This window comes from Populus euphratica, unplaced genomic scaffold (assembly GCF_000495115.2).
Source record: "Populus euphratica unplaced genomic scaffold, PopEup_1.0 scaffold289.1, whole genome shotgun sequence".
NCBI lineage: Eukaryota > Viridiplantae > Streptophyta > Magnoliopsida > Malpighiales > Salicaceae > Populus > Populus euphratica.
The window spans coordinates 34,283-51,585 of record NW_011500167.1 but is presented as its reverse complement, the minus strand read 5'-3'; the positions used below and the strand labels follow the sequence as shown (position 1 = coordinate 51,585).

The 17,303-nt window shown below is 35.1% G+C and overlaps 3 protein-coding genes and 1 pseudogene across 5 annotated transcripts; 1 reads left to right on the top strand and 3 right to left on the bottom strand.

Annotated features, from left to right (window-relative positions):
- Positions 1–4,317: 4,317 nt before the first annotated feature.
- On the bottom strand, positions 4,318–5,798 carry LOC105111262 (Ubiquitin carboxyl-terminal hydrolase family protein). Its single transcript, XM_011006573.1, has one exon. It carries the CDS (start codon positions 5,638–5,640, stop codon positions 4,405–4,407), a length of 1,236 nt encoding a protein of 411 aa, XP_011004875.1. The 5' UTR covers positions 5,641–5,798; the 3' UTR covers positions 4,318–4,404.
- Positions 5,799–7,133: 1,335 nt separating this feature from the next.
- On the bottom strand, positions 7,134–9,722 carry REV7 (DNA-binding HORMA family protein). 3 transcript variants are annotated; one of them, XM_011006571.1, is made up of 7 exons: positions 9,469–9,722; positions 9,267–9,301; positions 9,094–9,165; positions 8,884–8,996; positions 7,981–8,170; positions 7,579–7,803; positions 7,134–7,440 (listed from the first exon to the last, which is right to left on the bottom strand). In XM_011006571.1, exons 2-6 carry the CDS (start codon positions 9,295–9,297, stop codon positions 7,586–7,588), a joined length of 624 nt encoding a protein of 207 aa, XP_011004873.1. In that variant the 5' UTR covers positions 9,298–9,301; positions 9,469–9,722; the 3' UTR covers positions 7,134–7,440; positions 7,579–7,585. The 3 variants fall into 3 exon arrangements, with proteins under 3 accessions (XP_011004873.1, XP_011004872.1, XP_011004874.1); XM_011006570.1 differs by having other exon boundaries at positions 7,134–7,803; XM_011006572.1 differs by having other exon boundaries at positions 7,134–7,803; positions 9,267–9,318; positions 9,471–9,509.
- Positions 9,723–10,351: 629 nt separating this feature from the next.
- Positions 10,352–14,847, top strand: RECA1 (recA DNA recombination family protein). Its single transcript, XM_011006569.1, has 13 exons — positions 10,352–10,731; positions 11,167–11,258; positions 11,513–11,588; positions 12,106–12,168; positions 12,313–12,442; positions 12,587–12,672; positions 12,761–12,886; positions 13,016–13,120; positions 13,235–13,291; positions 13,624–13,686; positions 13,769–13,845; positions 13,977–14,049; positions 14,292–14,847. The coding sequence occupies exons 1-13, from the start codon at positions 10,501–10,503 to the stop codon at positions 14,394–14,396; spliced, it is 1,284 nt and encodes a 427-aa protein (XP_011004871.1). The 5' UTR covers positions 10,352–10,500; the 3' UTR covers positions 14,397–14,847.
- A 168-nt stretch (positions 14,848–15,015) lies between these two features.
- LOC105111257 (photosystem II 10 kDa polypeptide, chloroplastic-like) lies at positions 15,016–17,261 on the bottom strand (annotated as a pseudogene).
- Positions 17,262–17,303: the final 42 nt, after the last annotated feature.

The window sequence follows — 17,303 nt, the reverse complement described above, 5'->3', positions numbered from 1 at the left end:
AAATCTAATTTCATGTTAGCTTGCCTAAGGTAAGTGCGCAAATATGATAACTAACATTGAATTTATTTTCCATGTGGTTGGATAGGAGTGAAGAGACATTGGATTGGACTAAGTATAGACTCAAGATAATGAAAAAAGTGATTCTCAATGATATATACGCTATGAACAAAGAGAGATGGCCGATGGCTTTTGATATGTTTTGAATCTTTTCTCATATTTCTCCATCCCAATCTCTCAAAGCTTCGCATTCTCATAGTTGATAATGGAATGATCTTAATTTGTTGCTGAATTGAAGGTGACATTACAAAGAATCAGCCAACACGCTGGACCGAATAAATGTATGAATTTTTTGGTAATATTACCGGTATCGGGAGTCCATGATCATACCGTGCCATCGCCAATTCATTGCACAAATCCGAGGGAATACATTGGGCCTACCAACAATGAACCATTAAAACTTGTCGTCTACAAAAATCCGATCCCATGCCCATGATCATGGTCCTAAATTAGTCTGTGGATTAATTTATTCTATAGACCATAGGGCATATATATCTCGAGTACTATTATTCTAGTTTTTCGAAGTGCGCCGAACTAGTCCCAAAATGGACCGACCTCAACTGAAGGTGATCTAAACATACACTCCCACATACAAAATTGACTAAGTAGTTCTCAAGCACTCTTAGTGTCATGTCTAATCTGTCCACAACTCAAGAAATTAATGGAGGATCAAAGCAAATCAAAAAGATTACATCAAAATGTAATATCATCATGAAACAAGAAGGGATTAATCAATCATATTTTACGGCTCATATTAGTTTGGAATTGTTAATGCTTCCACTTTGGTGGCTTTATTTTGATGATAGGGCTATGAGATTTGGATGCTTTATGATCCATTGTAGTAGCAAGTGCCAAATGTTTTCAATTGACACAGCAAGGACAAAACTAAATGAAAGAGATTAGTTAGATGTCATTTCAATCTGTTGTGCACGATCATATTGTAAGAATATCGAGTATTCATTCTCTGTATTTTGTGTTGATATTGTACGTATGTTACTCTAGCCCAAATGATCATTAGATCTTGACTCTCTTTTTCTCCTTTTCTTTTTTCTCGCATTTAATCTTTAAGTTTTGTGATTGGCTAATCATCGAAGGACACTCATCCTATCTTCTTAACAACGTTTGGCAGTCGAATTGATCACCCTCTTTCAACATAAAATGAAGAAAGAAGAAAAAAAATCCATTGTGAGAGAAAAATATTAATTGATAAAATTCTTTTTAGTGAAATAGATTTTAATTTCAATGATTTTGATTTATTTTTCTTATTATGTAAAGGAGGACCTCTATCCTTTTATGTTATAAAAGGCCCAGTAGGCATATAATGAATACAGAAACATTGATGCCACTATTTTCCATTGAAATCATATTTTTCCCTTTTGCTCTAGCATCACATTTTGATGCTGAAACCAAACTTTCCAACAAAAGGAGAAGAAAATCCTGCTATATATTCTCTTATGCCTGGTAAATTCTTGCAGCAATATATTGCAATTTCATATATGAGCACTAGCTAGTTTATTTAGCTAATAGAATTAATTAGTTGCTTGTGAGCTGCGTGAAGAATTTTTTACCATATTAATATCTTTGATCCATGCCGTGTTTATTAGTTTATTTAGCTAATAAAATTACCATATGTTGCATCAAGTAAATTGGACCTTGGAGCTTGCTTGTACAACATAAGGAAGGATCATGAGAAGCAGCGTAGGATTACTGCCCAATCTATAATTTAAGATCTGATTAAGGAGCCTTCCAATAATACTAATACTAATAATAATAATAATAAAAATAATAAAAATAAAAGTAAAAACCTAACGCTATCTACTATCTAGTAATCTCAAATACGAGTTCTTTTATTGTTTTTTAAGTGTTTAAAAGCCTTTCTTCACGGAAAATTATCAGAGTAGAAACTAAGAACCAGCAAAACTGGCCACTTGATACAAACATGATAGGTCTGAATAAAATCATTGGGCTGATTAAGGGTTCCACCACGAACCAGTGATAAATCTTCCCCGCCAATCAACCAAAGGGTTTCCTTTTTTTTTAATCAACTAGTATAATGACTTTCTGCGGTTTACAATGCAATGATATGGACACTAGACCATTTATCGGGGAAGAAAACAAACCAAAAGTTGTTGTTGATGATGATGATAGAGATGATTCAGATCGCACAGGCAGCTGGGGCTGACCCCAGCAGAGCCCATTTCATGCACCTCAGATAGATATGAACCTTTTGTAAACACAATTCTCATGTGCAGATTTATTTGAATAGTAGTAGTTTTGTTCTATTCGCTAGAGCTGGTTGCCTAGTTATAGAGGGATCGTTTGGTTTTTTTGGGGTTGGTCCGGTCTGTTGCTCTTTCCTTGTGCCAAATTTCCCCTAGAGAGTTTGCCTTGTGAGGGTTGGTAGCTGATCATTCAAAATCTTACTAGTGTGGAGGAGATTTGGAAAATATTTGTTCGGTTCATTATTTGCATGTGAAGAAGAGGTTTTTTTTACTACAATTCTGTTGTATGTACATCAATTAATGTAAATCAGGTATCAGTTAGTCTAGTAAATACTATGATGCTGTCCGAAGAGATTTTAGTTACTATCAGAGAGAGGTAGCGTGAGCCACCATCATGGAGCACAAGCTTAGGACCAAAGATGGCCAAAAGAAGAGATTGCGTACCAAATTTGGACTTCGTTGAAAGGGTAAGCGGAAGAATGGGCTTGGGAATGGGGACAGTTGGGATGGGGACAGTTGGGATGGGGAGAAGGTTCTAGTCTTAGGCCCAAGAAAGGGCAAGCTAGCAGGATTGTTCAGGAAAGACATGCAAAGTATTGGAGCACGGTCTGTAGACGACTTTGACCTGGGAAAAGCATTTATCTCGAGCATTTAGAGAGAGGACTGTTGTTTGAGTGATTAAACATGACACTTCATGATGGATAAAGATCACAGAAGATAGTCAAGCAACAAACAATAGAAGGTTATGGGTGCATTTCTTGAACCTCAATTCATATGTTTTAATTTGCGTTAACCATCTGCTGAAGATGAATGTTTTGGACATTTTAGACACAGTTCATGCATGCATAATCATGATCTACTATAATACTGATTCATCATCCTCACAATAGGTAGCAGAACTTGAAATGAGAAGAAGACGCTTGGCATGCAAACCTACAAGAACATACAATGAGATTGAATATTTCCACAGAAGCAATCACAATCAAATAGATGCTCAGGGTAGACCCCAGAACTAACAAATAGCTCATATTTACTCCTCCAGTCGCCAAGCCAAATGGACTTGTGAGCATGACAATAACATAATGGCAAAGAATCTAACCCCTAGGGTCTGCATCGCTATCATTTTCAATAGGTAACAGAAGCAAGAGCCTGAAAATACAAGTTAACTATCCAGCTTTTCGAAAGATAAGGCACGAATTGCATTACTGCTTCAGATGTCAAATACTCTCCCAGTATAGATGCCATCATCATCAATAGAAGAGACAACCAACACCACAAATTTGCCGTTTTCTTGAATCATTTTATCATGACAACAACAGCCATTGTTCCATAGGCACAGGTAGATCTTATTTAAGGAGGAAAAGGAGTTATTTTTGTTCTTTGTCGTTATCCTAATGCGTTCGTAGGTTGCTATTCTTCTTGTTCTATAGTAATATTGCCTTCTTTCTCTCGTTGTCGTACTAATAAAGAACAAAAACAGCTCCATTTCCTCCTTATATAACAAAAACAGGCACATCATTCAATTGCGTGTAATGGAATAGCAAGACATCTAAGGTAAGTTGCAGCAATAGTATGAAAGTGTAGTGCCAGAATATCTAAAAGAAGCATGAGAGCTAATGGCTGAGCTCTCAATGGTTAAGTGGTAAGGACTTAAATGCAAGAAAGGATATCCCTAATTCGATTCCTATCACTTGCATTTTCCAACCCACGTGTAAATATATAATTGACTGAAGATGTCGAGTTGACAAGCTCTTCCTGTGATTTGGCTATTAAGAGGAGCTATCCACCCGTAAATCTCGTATAGGAGTGTGCGGGTGTGTGTGTGTGTAGCTACGAAGATCATTTGCTCAAACGTTGCAAGTTTATCCAGGAAGGCTACTGAGATCATTTGGTCAAATGTAACAACCCTGTAGCCTCTGCCCCTTAACATAAAGGCTCTTTCGAAAACAAGTACATAAGCTCGTCAACGCAAACAAATTCTAATTACGTGGTTGATATTCTTTCAACAGTTTTAAGCATTCCAGGAGATGGACTAAAATAAAAGGCATAAACCTGTCAGATCTCAAATTCTATCGCACAAGAACCGGCATTTGAATTTTATTCTAGAAATAAACAAATCACAATTTCAGGTAAATAATTGTGAAGATGGCATCACAGTACATGAATCAATCGATGCACGGCCACTTAGAGCTACAAACTTATCATGAAACGAAAGTAAAGGGCATTTTTCGATCAAATTAGAACCATTATAACAATCCTTAAGGAACACGGTACTCCTAGCACCTTTATTAGTGATGTAAAATATACCATGATGCTTTATTAGACAAAGCAGTAATCTAGATGGCAACATATACTCAGAATGAAAAGCATCCAGTTGAGCAGATGTCATCCTCTTCTCCATAGTCAAACTAAGGAGCTCATGAAGCACTGCGGCCACACGCTTTCGCGCTTGAGGATCAGCAATTTCAAATCTCCTTGCATTCAAATATGGAGAAGGGAATTCCATTCTTTGCCACTTCTCAAGTTCCTCAAGATAACTCATGTTTGGCCTAAAACCAGCAGCAAAACACATTTTAAAAGCAAAAGGACCAAAAAAGTTACCATCTTTTGATATTCTAGCATTCCTTTTCAACGGATTGATAGAAGGAACACCTTCAACTCTCAATCTTTCCTCGCGAGAAGTTACTGCCAAAGCAGAATCCCAATTCTCCAAAAGAAGATAAGCTTTCCCATTAACATCTTTCACTGAAAAAAAATCTGGGTACTTTGGAATCAACGAGATCTTGAAATCTTGAGGCAAACCCAATTCATTTTGAATGAATTCAATCTTTTCTAATGGCACCCTACAATCAACTGACAACATCAACAACTTCCTCAAGTTCTTAACCAAAATGGGCTCCATTAGCTCTCTTGCTTCAGCCTCTTCTCTTGCAATCTTTTCTGCCTTCGCAGTGAAAGCAACAAAAGGAGGTGTCCTAGTATTACTACCACCACCAACACGAAAAATTGAAGGATACTTTTCAATGACAGACATAAAGTTCCATTTTTGAACAAACCCAACTTCCTTTTCGAGGTCTCTGAGAAGGAGAGACTGATTTTTTTGTGATTGGAGAATTGACTTGAGCTGTAGTATTAAAGATGGCTTCTTTTGTAAGTCCATGGCTCTGTCAAGGTCTTGGACTCTATGGTATATTTTCTTCTTGGGTCTTCTTCCTCCACTTGATTTTTGCCTCGATGGAATCCATATTGAGCCTGGTTTTTGAGATGGGGTTGGAGGTAACAGTGCATAAGAGTTTGTTTTGTGACAAAGACAGGATTTTAAAGATTTGTGTAAGCCATTAAAAATGGAACTTCTACGCATTTTGGATGTCTCTTTGGGGGGGAAAATCAAACAGTTGGAGTGCTGATGCTGTGTAATGGCGCTTTGTTGTGTTGGGGAGAGAAGTCCACAAATGGGCTTCGATCATTTGGTTATTGTGGACTGACTGTGCATTTGGAGTTGGCCCTTATAACCTTCTGCAATGTCAAATAGATTCTTAGAGCAAAGTTTGGCAAACATGGGTTTTTTGTTTTCTAAGTCTTCAAGCTATTTTTTTTTAATCCTAGAAAAAAAATGTTTGTATTAAAATTATTAAACCCTACCAAAGTAATATCCAAGTCAATGTATTTGTATATGCATTTAGATTGACCGAGACAATAAAAATTTCATAGTTTCAACTTTTTAAAAGCTAAAAGCAAATTGTTTTATTTTTTTAAAATCAAATTAAATTTTAATCAAATTGTAAGTTAGGAATAGTAGTAAGGTAATTAAATCGGATTAATTTCAAATTGATTATTTTAGAAATCTAGGTTTGATCTGATTAATTGTATATAAAAAAATTAAAAGATATTTTGAAAACCTAAGTTCTAATATGAAAGCTTTTCACTTTTTTATCCTATTTAGCATAACCATATTTTAGCATTTTAACATTACGTATAAGAAAATAACTAATTTGTGTACTTGTAAGCTTTGATCGGACTAGAGCGACATAACTAATTGCCTTGTGGCAAATTGCCATGGGAATAGTAGTACATGGCTGTGGTTTTAAAACCATGCTATTTGAATTTGCAAGTGATTTTTACTTTTTAGTAAAGATTGTCTTTGAAAAAGCGATTGAAAATATGTTTTTTAAAAGTTTAATTTTTTAATTAAAATTAATTTTTTATCGTTTAGATGTATCTATTACAAAAATAATTTAAAAAAAATAAAAAATATTATTTTGATATATTTTTAAATTAAAAATATTTTAAAAACAATTATTGTTGTACTCTCAAATACTATTAGATGCAATATTATTATCAATTCATAGTATAAAACATGAATATGGTTAACTCCATTCAAGGTTTAGATTGCTGATAAAGTGAATTAAATTTAATTTTTTTTAAAAAAAACCCTTTCAAAATAACATCATTTTAATCTTTAAAAAAACTAAATTAATATGTCAATGTTCAAAAAATCGCGCCTCAATATATCAATCATGAAAAATCATTGCACTTTGTTAACTAAAGTGGACTATAAGCATTTGAAATCAATTCGTGTCTAAAATCAAGATTTACAAGCAAGTGAAATAATAGTTTAGGGATAATCCAACCATTAAATAAAAAAAGAAGAAGATCCGAATAACCATGCACTGCGTCCATAAGATAATCATGGAGGGATACCTTGGTTTTGCTCTTCAATCGCTTAAAAACGCCACTACCTACCCAGGCTACCTTGTGCTTCATGCTTTGTGTAGCATTCTTGCAATATGCAATTAACTTAGAAAAGCACATTTATCAAAATGGAGGAAAAAAACGAAACCATCATGAAGTCCATTAACTTGGAAAAACTTTTTGAGTTTTTAAATAAATTGCTCTTCATTTTACTAAACAAGCAAGACAAGAAGTCCTGTCAAACCTATCTGCAACTCATGGGATTGCTTTGCCAACATTTATCATGCGTATTTACTCAATCTACTCAGTTCTAACTCAATAAACAAGCAAGGAGCTCAACTTAAATGAAAAAAGATGAAGCACACAACTAACTACTAAGTATGCATGGTATACTGTATCAAATGGAGCATAACATTCCATGACACTACGGCTAGACCTTATATTACTGGAACTCTAAACTGTTGTGGACAAATGTTACTCTAAACTGTGTACGAAAAACAAAAAAGGTTCTTAGTGATATGTTACTGCAAGGTGGTTTTATCTAAATAAGAAACGGGAGTTTAGAGGATGTGTAAAACAAGTTGAGAGTAAATTTGTAGATGTGAACCGGCAGGCTATAAAATCTTCTTCTCTTGAGGCTTTGGTTCAGATAAGCTTGGATGTTCCACATATAACTGCACAGACAGAGGTTCACTACTCATGGATTTGATTGGTGTTATTAGTGGAGGTTGCTGCCACTGTTTTGTGTCTGTTGGTATCCATAAATCTGCCTCCTTACTTGTGCTAACATGAGGGAGGGAGCGAAAATAAGCAGTTATCTCCCACCTGCAATCTGGTAAAAGAGAAAAGTTAATACTCGGCTCTAATCTCTGAAAGTTCTGAATAACTCACAAAAATTAAGCGAGACAGCAAACAGCATGAGCCTTTGCTTGGATGCTGTGGAACAAGCAACTCCGACCAACCAAGTGCAGATACTGCATGCCAAATTACTGCCACATTGACCACTTACCTCGGGGAAGAACCTTGGTAAGACCTTCTGAGACAGAGAGTTTGACCAAGAATGATCTAAGAGAAAACTCCAAGTCTCCTTCTTCCACTTTTGAGCCATAAGACTGGTCCACTGCGAGCTTGAAAATGAATCTCTCCAGTGGGATGTTATCGGTGTTAAAGAAAATTACAGCTACTCTCTCCACCAGTCCCTATTTTGAAGCAGAATCCATATTTCAAAAGAAAAATTAAAACATAGACTAGATTGTCACACATGCAAAAATTTGCTCGATTGTATCCAAAGGTCAGGGTAAAATCAGCTGAAAAGGGGATCAATTCACCATTGTAAATGGCTCAACAGTTAGGGCTGTATATAATTTGAACGTACTGCATCAACTACACACTCCAATTCAGACTGTCTTATAGAGGATAGAATCCACAACACCACATTATCTTTGCAACACAACACAATGGTACTCAAACAGCTAAGAGAGAATTTAATAAGAACACAATTGAATAAGTTCACCTGATAAAATTTGAATGTTTCAAAATATATTGTTTCCAACGAATTGATGAAACAAAACCAAGAAGTACTCTAAAGCAGGAACTTTGCAACCAATTCGGTAACACACTAACAATTGCAGGCACAGAGACAAAAATGATCAAATCCAAGCAGTTATTAACAAAACCATTCCACTGGCATTAGAAAGTAGTTGCAAAATAAAATCAATCAGCAAAAGGACTCTATGTATGCTCCAACCACATTCACATGCCGGATTTCTACAAAATACCAGAAAAGATTTTTTCCTACTACCAGTACTGCATTCAAAAAAGAACAAGAAAAAATCAGTAAAAAGTTCTCTTTTCATACATTCAAGCGCATTGACATGCACTAAAGCATAAGGGAGAAAGATCAATAACCAACCTTTTCGATAAAAGGAAGAAGCCCAGAAACAGCAGAGTGAATATAATCTCTAAGCTGTGGATGCCTAGCTCTCTGCACTACAACGTTCATATACCTCCTCCTCTCATATGCATCTTCACCAATCAAATCCAAAACTCAATGAACCAACATGCTAATTATTATAAAGTACAAAACTTTACATAAAAAAAGTGTGTTCTTTAGTTTCAGTACCAGAAGGATAAACTCCTTTGAGGAAAACAACTGAAGTAATAGCCACTTCCAAGAACTCAACTAAAATTCTAGCTGTTTCATCAGAAAAAAATTATTCTAAATATATTATAGAGAGTGAATTCAAGAATCTATATGTCATATATAAAGAACGAATTACAGCGAGGATGGCTAACCTGTAGGAGATTGATTATTCTTACTGTCCATTTATCTGCAGAAACCAAAGTTGAAAAATATTCAAAATCCACTAAGAAAATATAACTGTCTCAACAATCTAACAAGAAAAAACCCCAGAAAGATAGAATTTATAAGAAAACAGAAAATTGGAAGATTAACACTAATTTAATCCAAAACTTATCTATCGATGGCCTTACTTACAGTTTTAAACCATGATAAGATGACAGGTGAAATGAATTATGTTGATTAGAGGGAGGCTCAATTGCTGGTAGACAATGGCTCTCTTTCTGATCAGAGGGTAGGCTTAAGGCTTTCTCATGCATCCAAGAATTGCCAAGGAAGGATCCCCTTTGCCAAGAATTGCCTCTACGTTGGATTGACTGCCTCCCAATTTTTCAGGCCTCAGTGGCCTTTGGGGGCTAGATTCTTCGGGACCCTTGTGGGCTTCTAAGTGTTTGCAATTCTTGCCTCTAGCTAGCTCTATTGCAATAAAATTCCCTTTGTAAAAAGAAAAGCATGGAATTCCCCGGCATTTTGAAAATTTCCCTTTTTCTATGAAGCATAGATTTCATTTCTTTTTTTAATCCATTTATTATTTTTTTCATTTAAAAAATATTTTTTTAATTCTACAACAGCAGATATTTTCAAACTAATTTATATGTTAATAGGTACTAAATCATTTTTTTTTAAATGTTATAAGAAAAAATCAATAAGTTTAGACTTGTTAGGATTTGACTTTATTTTTTGAATGAAATATACCAAATTAATTATTATAAAACTTAGTCTAGGTTAGACTCCGGATGAACTCGATAAGCTTGCACAGATTTAATAACAATGAATTAAACTCTTTTTTTTTTTTAAAAAAAAGGAATATTCAGGATGCTAGCTAACTAACCTTGAAGAATATTTTACTCAGAAAAAAAATTGTTATGGACTGGATTGTACTTTGTTAAAAAAATCCAAAACTCAAAGCCTAAACCCAATGACAGAAAACAACAAACAACAGCAGTTGCAATCATATTCAACAGTAGAGAGAACAACAGTAACAAGTAAGAAACCCACAAGCCAAGGTCAGAAAACAACAAACAACAGCAGTTGCAGTCATATTCAACAGTAGAGAGACCAACAGTAACAAGTAAGAAACCCACAAGCAAAGAAAACCTCTCTACTTCTGCTAACTTATTGTCTTCATTTCAACAAAATTTCTGAACTTTCACTCTACTGTTTCTTCCAATGGATTCATTGGCAATTCTAAAACCCATCACTACAATCCACCATTTCCCTTCAAAGTTCATAACTTTTCAGCCTTCCCTCCCTCTCTACTTGCGGTTCTCTCGCGTTTGTTTCAGAACCTCACATTTTGCTGCAGTTAAAAAGAAACATAAGGATATTCGCTGTGAATTTGATAGCAAAGTTAATGGCTCTCCTCTTTCTTCAGACATTGACGCCCGTTTCCTTGACAAGGTAATTTTCATGTTATTTTTGCAAATGGGTTTGGTTATTATTGCTTGCAGTCCTTTTTATTTGCTTAAATGGAATTAAAGTTGGGTTATTGTTTTGGGTTTATTTTTTTGTTAATATTTTAAGTAACCCTTTTGTTTTCTTGCAAAGATAGTTGGTTTATTTAATGGATTCTTGAGTTGTTTTAAAAGGGTTCTTTAGATTAGAACTTTTTAGTCCTTAAAAGGTTACTAGCTTTTGGTGCCAAAATTAGGATCTTATTTCGTACTTCTGACAATATGAACTTGTGATTTTGTTGTTTATTCTCAGTTCTTTTGGTTATAGTGGGTGGGGTGAGCTCAGCTTTGAGGCTTATTTTTTGGATGTTATTAAACAGCACTACATGGTCAATGATGTAGAGAATTGATTTTGGAAGTATTGTATTTGTGTTTGGTGCAGCAAAAGGCATTGGAAGCAGCGATGAATGACATAAATAACTCGTTTGGAAAGGGGAGTGTTACAAGATTGGGGAGTGCTGGTGGAGCATTGGTGTAAGTGTTCTCATCCTACCATAACGTTCCATTTGTTTTATTTCTGTGTTTTTGGATTTTTTCCTCCCTGGAGAAATATTCCCCTTCATTTTGTGGAGGGTCAGATTTGTGGAAGCGTGAAAAATGAATGGAGGGTTCTATTAATGTTTGATTGCTTATTATGGGTTTTAGCCAGATGCATCAGGCAATCCAACATGCTGTATTTGGGATATTGACTTGAAGGTAGACTTCACCTTATAACATATTTCTTGCAGCGAGACTTTTCCCAGTGGCTGTTTGACACTTGATTTTGCGTTAGGTGGTGGTCTCCCCAAAGGGAGAATTGTAGAGGTATCCACTTTTTGTTTGTTTTGTGTTTATCTTTGCTCTCTTTGCTAATGATTTGCTTCATGTTTCTTGACTTGAACACGCTTTAGCTTCAATGTGAGGCTAAAACTTGCCATGGTATGCATGAAGCAATCACTTGATTGTTTGATAATTAATCTGGTGTGCCTGTTGATCTTAGTAATGAGAGCACAATATCGTTTATAGTATATTTTGATCTGACCCAAATGGACTGCCTAAATAACCTTTTGCTAAGGATCAGGGAAGTCTAACAATGCTGAAAATAGTCGGTAGGCCCTTGTAAATTAGAACTGCTCTATCATTTTCATAGTGAATAGGAGAGAGAGAGAGAGAGAGAGTTGAATATCAATTAATTTGGGAAAGGGGAAATTCTAAATTTTAAATTGCTGTAGTTTTGTCCAGTGACGAACTATGTTTAATCTGAAAGAAATTCTCTAAACATATTTTTATTAAATTGTGTATGCTATTAGGCTCATAAATGTGTGATATTTTTCTTGTGTAGATATTTGGTCCAGAAAGTAGTGGAAAGACCACCCTTGCACTCCATGCAATTGCAGAAGTGCAGGTTCTTTACTGCCTGTTGTTTTGTTCTTATTTTTAGTCTCTGTTAAATAGATTTGCAGGCACTTTATTACCTGTTCTCTTCATCCTTTTGTATCTCATGTCTGTATGGGAACTAAGATGCAGTTTTTCTGTGCTAAATATACAGAAGTTTGGAGGCCATGCTATGCTTGTTGATGCAGAGCACGCATTTGATCCAGCATATTCAAAAGCGTTGGGAGTGGATGTAGAAAATTTGATTGTCTGTCAACCTGATAATGGCGAGATGGCACTTGAAAGTAATATAGCTTCTCTTGGATATTTGGTTTTATAGAGAATTGACATGATGATCATAGCAGTAGGGCCAATGGACAATTTTGATTCTTATGAAATTTAAGCACCTATGCTCAGTGTATAAGGACTAACATCTTTGCACATCTCAGTTGCAGATCGTATGTGCAGGTCTGGTGCTGTAGATCTTATCTGTGTTGATTCTGTATCAGCTCTCACTCCAAGAGCGGAGATTGAAGTGTGTGGTTTTTTTTCTTTGCCATAGCTTTCAATTAAAATGATGAGCTTACCCATTTTTGATTCCTTGCTGTATTCTTAACATTCAGGGTGAGATTGGGATGCAGCAAATAGGTTTGCAAGCACGCCTTATGAGTCAGGCATTGCGTAAAATGTCAGGAAATGCTTCAAAAGCTGGTTGTACACTCATTTTCCTTAATCAAATAAGATATAAGGTACTATGGATTGAATAGTATTACTATTGTGTTTGTTCATATGGCATTTTTACATCCTTCTATTCTCTGTATCAATGTATCTTATATTTGTCTCCCAGTGACTGATGAATTGTGGATTTTTTTTTTTAGATTGGTGTATATTATGGGAATCCAGAAGTGACAAGTGGAGGAATTGCTTTAAAATTTTTTGCCTCAGTTCGTCTTGAAATACGTTCCACTGGGAAGATAAAATCAGTAAGCTCAGCCAATTTAAGCCTGTAAAGAAATAAAGAAGGATGATTTATTGAGTTTCTATAATTCTATATGAACACTTGAACACCTGATGAGTAGAAATTCACATTATTTTAGGTTAAAGGAGATGAAGATGTAGGGGTTCGTGTTCGTGTAAGAGTGCAGAAGAGTAAGGTACGTATTGCTGGTGGCAAGATATGTTTGAAGACTGGCATCATTATCTGCAGATTAGAATTGGTTTATAGATGAATATGAAGGTTATGTCCATGCAAGCATGTACATGACTGTTGGATAACTAGTTTACCTTGAGCTGTACCTTGTCACTGGGAAGACTTCACAATATGAAATCATTATTTGCCACTGAAATCATTATTTGCCAAGAAATGTCATGCTACAGTAAATCAATTACACTGCGCCCCCCACCTCTGATTTCTCGCCATACCTTTTGATCATCCATCATCAGTATATTTCCACAGAACTTTTATTCTGATTAGCTGTTTTGACAGGTCTCAAGACCGTACAAGCAAGCCGAGTTTGAAATTATATTTGGAGAGGGAGTGAGTCAACTGGTTGGTATTGCAATATAATGATTGTCATTTCCACCAATACTGCAAGCTGTTTTATCTATTCTGACTCTTATTTAAGTGTCAGGGTTGCATTTTGGATTGTGCTGAAATGATGGATGTTGTGGTAAAGAAAGGTTCTTGGTATAGCTATGGGGATCATAGGTTGGCCTCTGAACTTCTTTTTTCGGTTCTTGGTGTTGATTTCAGTTCAGTACTGTTGGTTTATATATCAATTTATTTATTCGGAACTTTAATACCACCGCTCATCATTTTGTGTTTATGTTTTCAAAAAGGTTGGGACAAGGAAGAGACAAAGCATTACAGTACTTGAGAGACAATCCTCATCTTCAGGAAGAAATAGAGAAGGTTTGGTTGTTTATGCATTTTGAACGGCTTAAATCCATTAATATGGTGTGAAGCTGCTTTAAGTGAAGCAGCAGGATTTTTTTTGTGTATCTGTCATTTTCAATCACGTGAGAGAAAAAAAATGGAACAAAGCCTCTTTATAAGTACTTGGAGCTTTATATACCATCTTTCATAGTCTCTACAGCGTGCCATTATTGGGAGGATTATGGTAATTTTTTTCCTTTTTTTTTTTCCGTTTGCAGATAGTCCGATCCACTATGACTGATGGAACTGTAAATATGGGCACTCTACAAGCGAGGAACATGCCATTGCCTCTTCAAGATGAAAATGTTTACGATGATATTTGATGCGGATGTAACAGAATTTCTTGACTGGTTATAAAATTTTGTGTGTCTCATTGCACTGAGGCTGGAAGGCTAGTTGAAGGCACAACAGAACATACATTCTTTCTTGCCAGGTCAAGCCTAGGCTGAGTGGTGGTGCATCCACAAATATGTTGGTCCATTTAGTTCAAAGGGTTAAACTGGCTGACATCGGTTTTCATTTATCTGTACCATAATCTCATAGAAACTGAAATGGCATGGTGTTGTCTTGCACTTGGTTGCAGACGCATCATCCATGCAAATGTGGGTGCTGGAGGGGGGAGAAAGGGTTGGAGGTTTTTCTTACAAGTTCTGAGAAATTAATGTTAACAGCTATTACTCGCAAATGGTGTTTGCCAGGTTGATCTATTTACTCAACAACCTCTTTATGCCAAATGAAAATTAGAGGAACACATTGCAAGATGTTTTTGATTAAGGTGGTATTTGATGATGTGATTGCTGTTATTTTTTAAATTGTTTTTTATATTAAAAATATTTTATTATATTTTTTTTAAATTTGTATTAATATGTTAAAACAATTTAAAAATAAAAAAATTGTATTAATATGTTAAAACAATTTAAAAATAAAAAAAATAATTTGAATAAAAATATTAGTACTGATGAATTGAAGAGGGAACTGATTAGATAAATTGGAGCAGCACAATATTAATATTGTTATTATTATTATTGATGCCGCTGCTGCTAGAAACAGTTCTTAGGAACTTGGAATAGGCAAATCAGAGCAGCAGAACTCTACTGTGCCAAAGCAATTGTACTGTAAACAAGATGTAAACAAGAAGGGCTCCCCCAGCAAGAAGGCCAGCTAGGGTAACAGCCCAGATTAGCAAGCCAGTAGTACCTGCAAGTATCACATTATTCAATCAAATAAATTGAGCTCTTAACTGGGAATTATATGAGATAATTCTCTTCAAAATAAATGGGTTGCATCATGAAATTGTCAAAAAAAAAAAAAAAACAGTACTTTGAGTTGCTTACCCCCAACATAAACATCACCACTCGGAGATCAATCATTAGTGTTGTAAATAGGACTGTACATCAAACATCACAGAAGAAATTAGGAAACTCAGGTCATATAATTTACGCCCATTTTCAAATAATTTATCATCAGAATTTGTTTTAAAAATAATAATCTGGGAATTGATCACAAATTGATAGCCTACCTGTATCCATCAACATTAGCACCATATTTGTCGACAAATTGGTACGCTCCCTTTCCCTGAATCAACCCTAAAATTTGTATTACTAATAAACTAATCTCTGTTGGTACCAAATTATCCATAAACAATGGTATAATAATCCCTTTTAAAAGCAGTTCCATGCATAAAAATTCATGATAATTCCATGCAATAATGCCTCTAGTTAGATTAACTTTTAAATTTAATGAATATTGTCAAATTATTTACACATAATCTTTTTTTTAAAAAAAAACTTATTTTACTAAATATATATTATATATAGTATAAATATTATAATTCAAGAGACAAAACAATTTCTAAAGAGAAAACAGTAACAGGAGGCCAAATTAACTTACCCTAGTAATATCGAGTATCATGCATTAACGTTTATTTCAAGCATTTTAACTAGAAAGAACATTAAATTACCTTGCCCTTCCTCCCAGGGGCATCAACCTCTTCCCTCAAGTCCATGCCACCATTGATTCCTGTATAACAAATCCAAAACTCATCAACTCAACAAATAATACATTAATATTTTTTAAGAGACTGATTTTATGAAAGAATTTTTATTGAATAACATAGAAAGACTAGCAGCCTGCATGTATTTCATTCTATAAATTAATAAAGATCCTATTTGTATATGTGGTGTATGCCTTTTCGTTGAATAAATTTGAAGAAAATATTTAGCGCTTGCTTATCTCAGAATAGAAAAAAAATAATAATTATAACAGCAATATTTTTTATTAAAAAAACTAAAAAAAACATAAAATAAATTTATTTCTATGATGGTTTTCGAGGGAATCTCTGTCTTTTTAAAATATGAAATATATAGACGTGTTTCATCTATTTATATTATCTTCGTCTCTTCTTTCTCCAGACAAGAACTAAATGCCACAGCAAAAATGAAGAAAATTGTCGGTGAATCTAGAAAATTATATATGTATTTCTATGGACAAATATTAAACAATGAAGCAACAGACCATAAGGCTGATCAGTCTTGGTCTTCCTCGTACGACTAGCCTCAACTTTGAAAGATGATCTCCTTGCAAGAGTCGGGAGCCCTCTCACTGAAGAAGGTTTCTTGACTGTAAAAGGAGATGGTTTCAGGCTGATTGATGAAGCCATAACCGAGCTGGTTGCCATAATTAATTACTGGTGTTTTATTTTGCTTAATCTCCTTTCTGCCTGCTTCTTGTGATCTCCAACTTGCTGGTCTGTCTCCAATAAAATACTTACTGGATATTGGAAGTGATAGCATGATCAGTATCGTGCATGTTCACACCTGGCATTGCTTATGTGGATGAAATCTGGATATGATATTGCTAACAATATCAAGATGGCCAGGTGCTGCAAACCAGGTGGTCTAGGAGTTCAAATCCTCTGCCCCACCTGATTACAGGACTGCTGGAGTAGGACCATTGGCTTGGAATGGATCAATATTCAGAGATTATCTACAACCTTCCATGTTACTGTATTTAAGAATATATTGTATGGTGTAGTATCCCAGAATGAGAATATACTCTTCGAATATTATAGCAGGACCTGTCAGCTAAATCAAGGCATCATCACTGCCACCATCACAGCCACTATCACGACAGCAGCTGCCGCCATCAGCACATCATCACTGCTATGCATTTCAATACAAGAGGTCCTAAATTGGAACCTAGGGCTTGGTGGGGTGTGATAAAAGAATGAA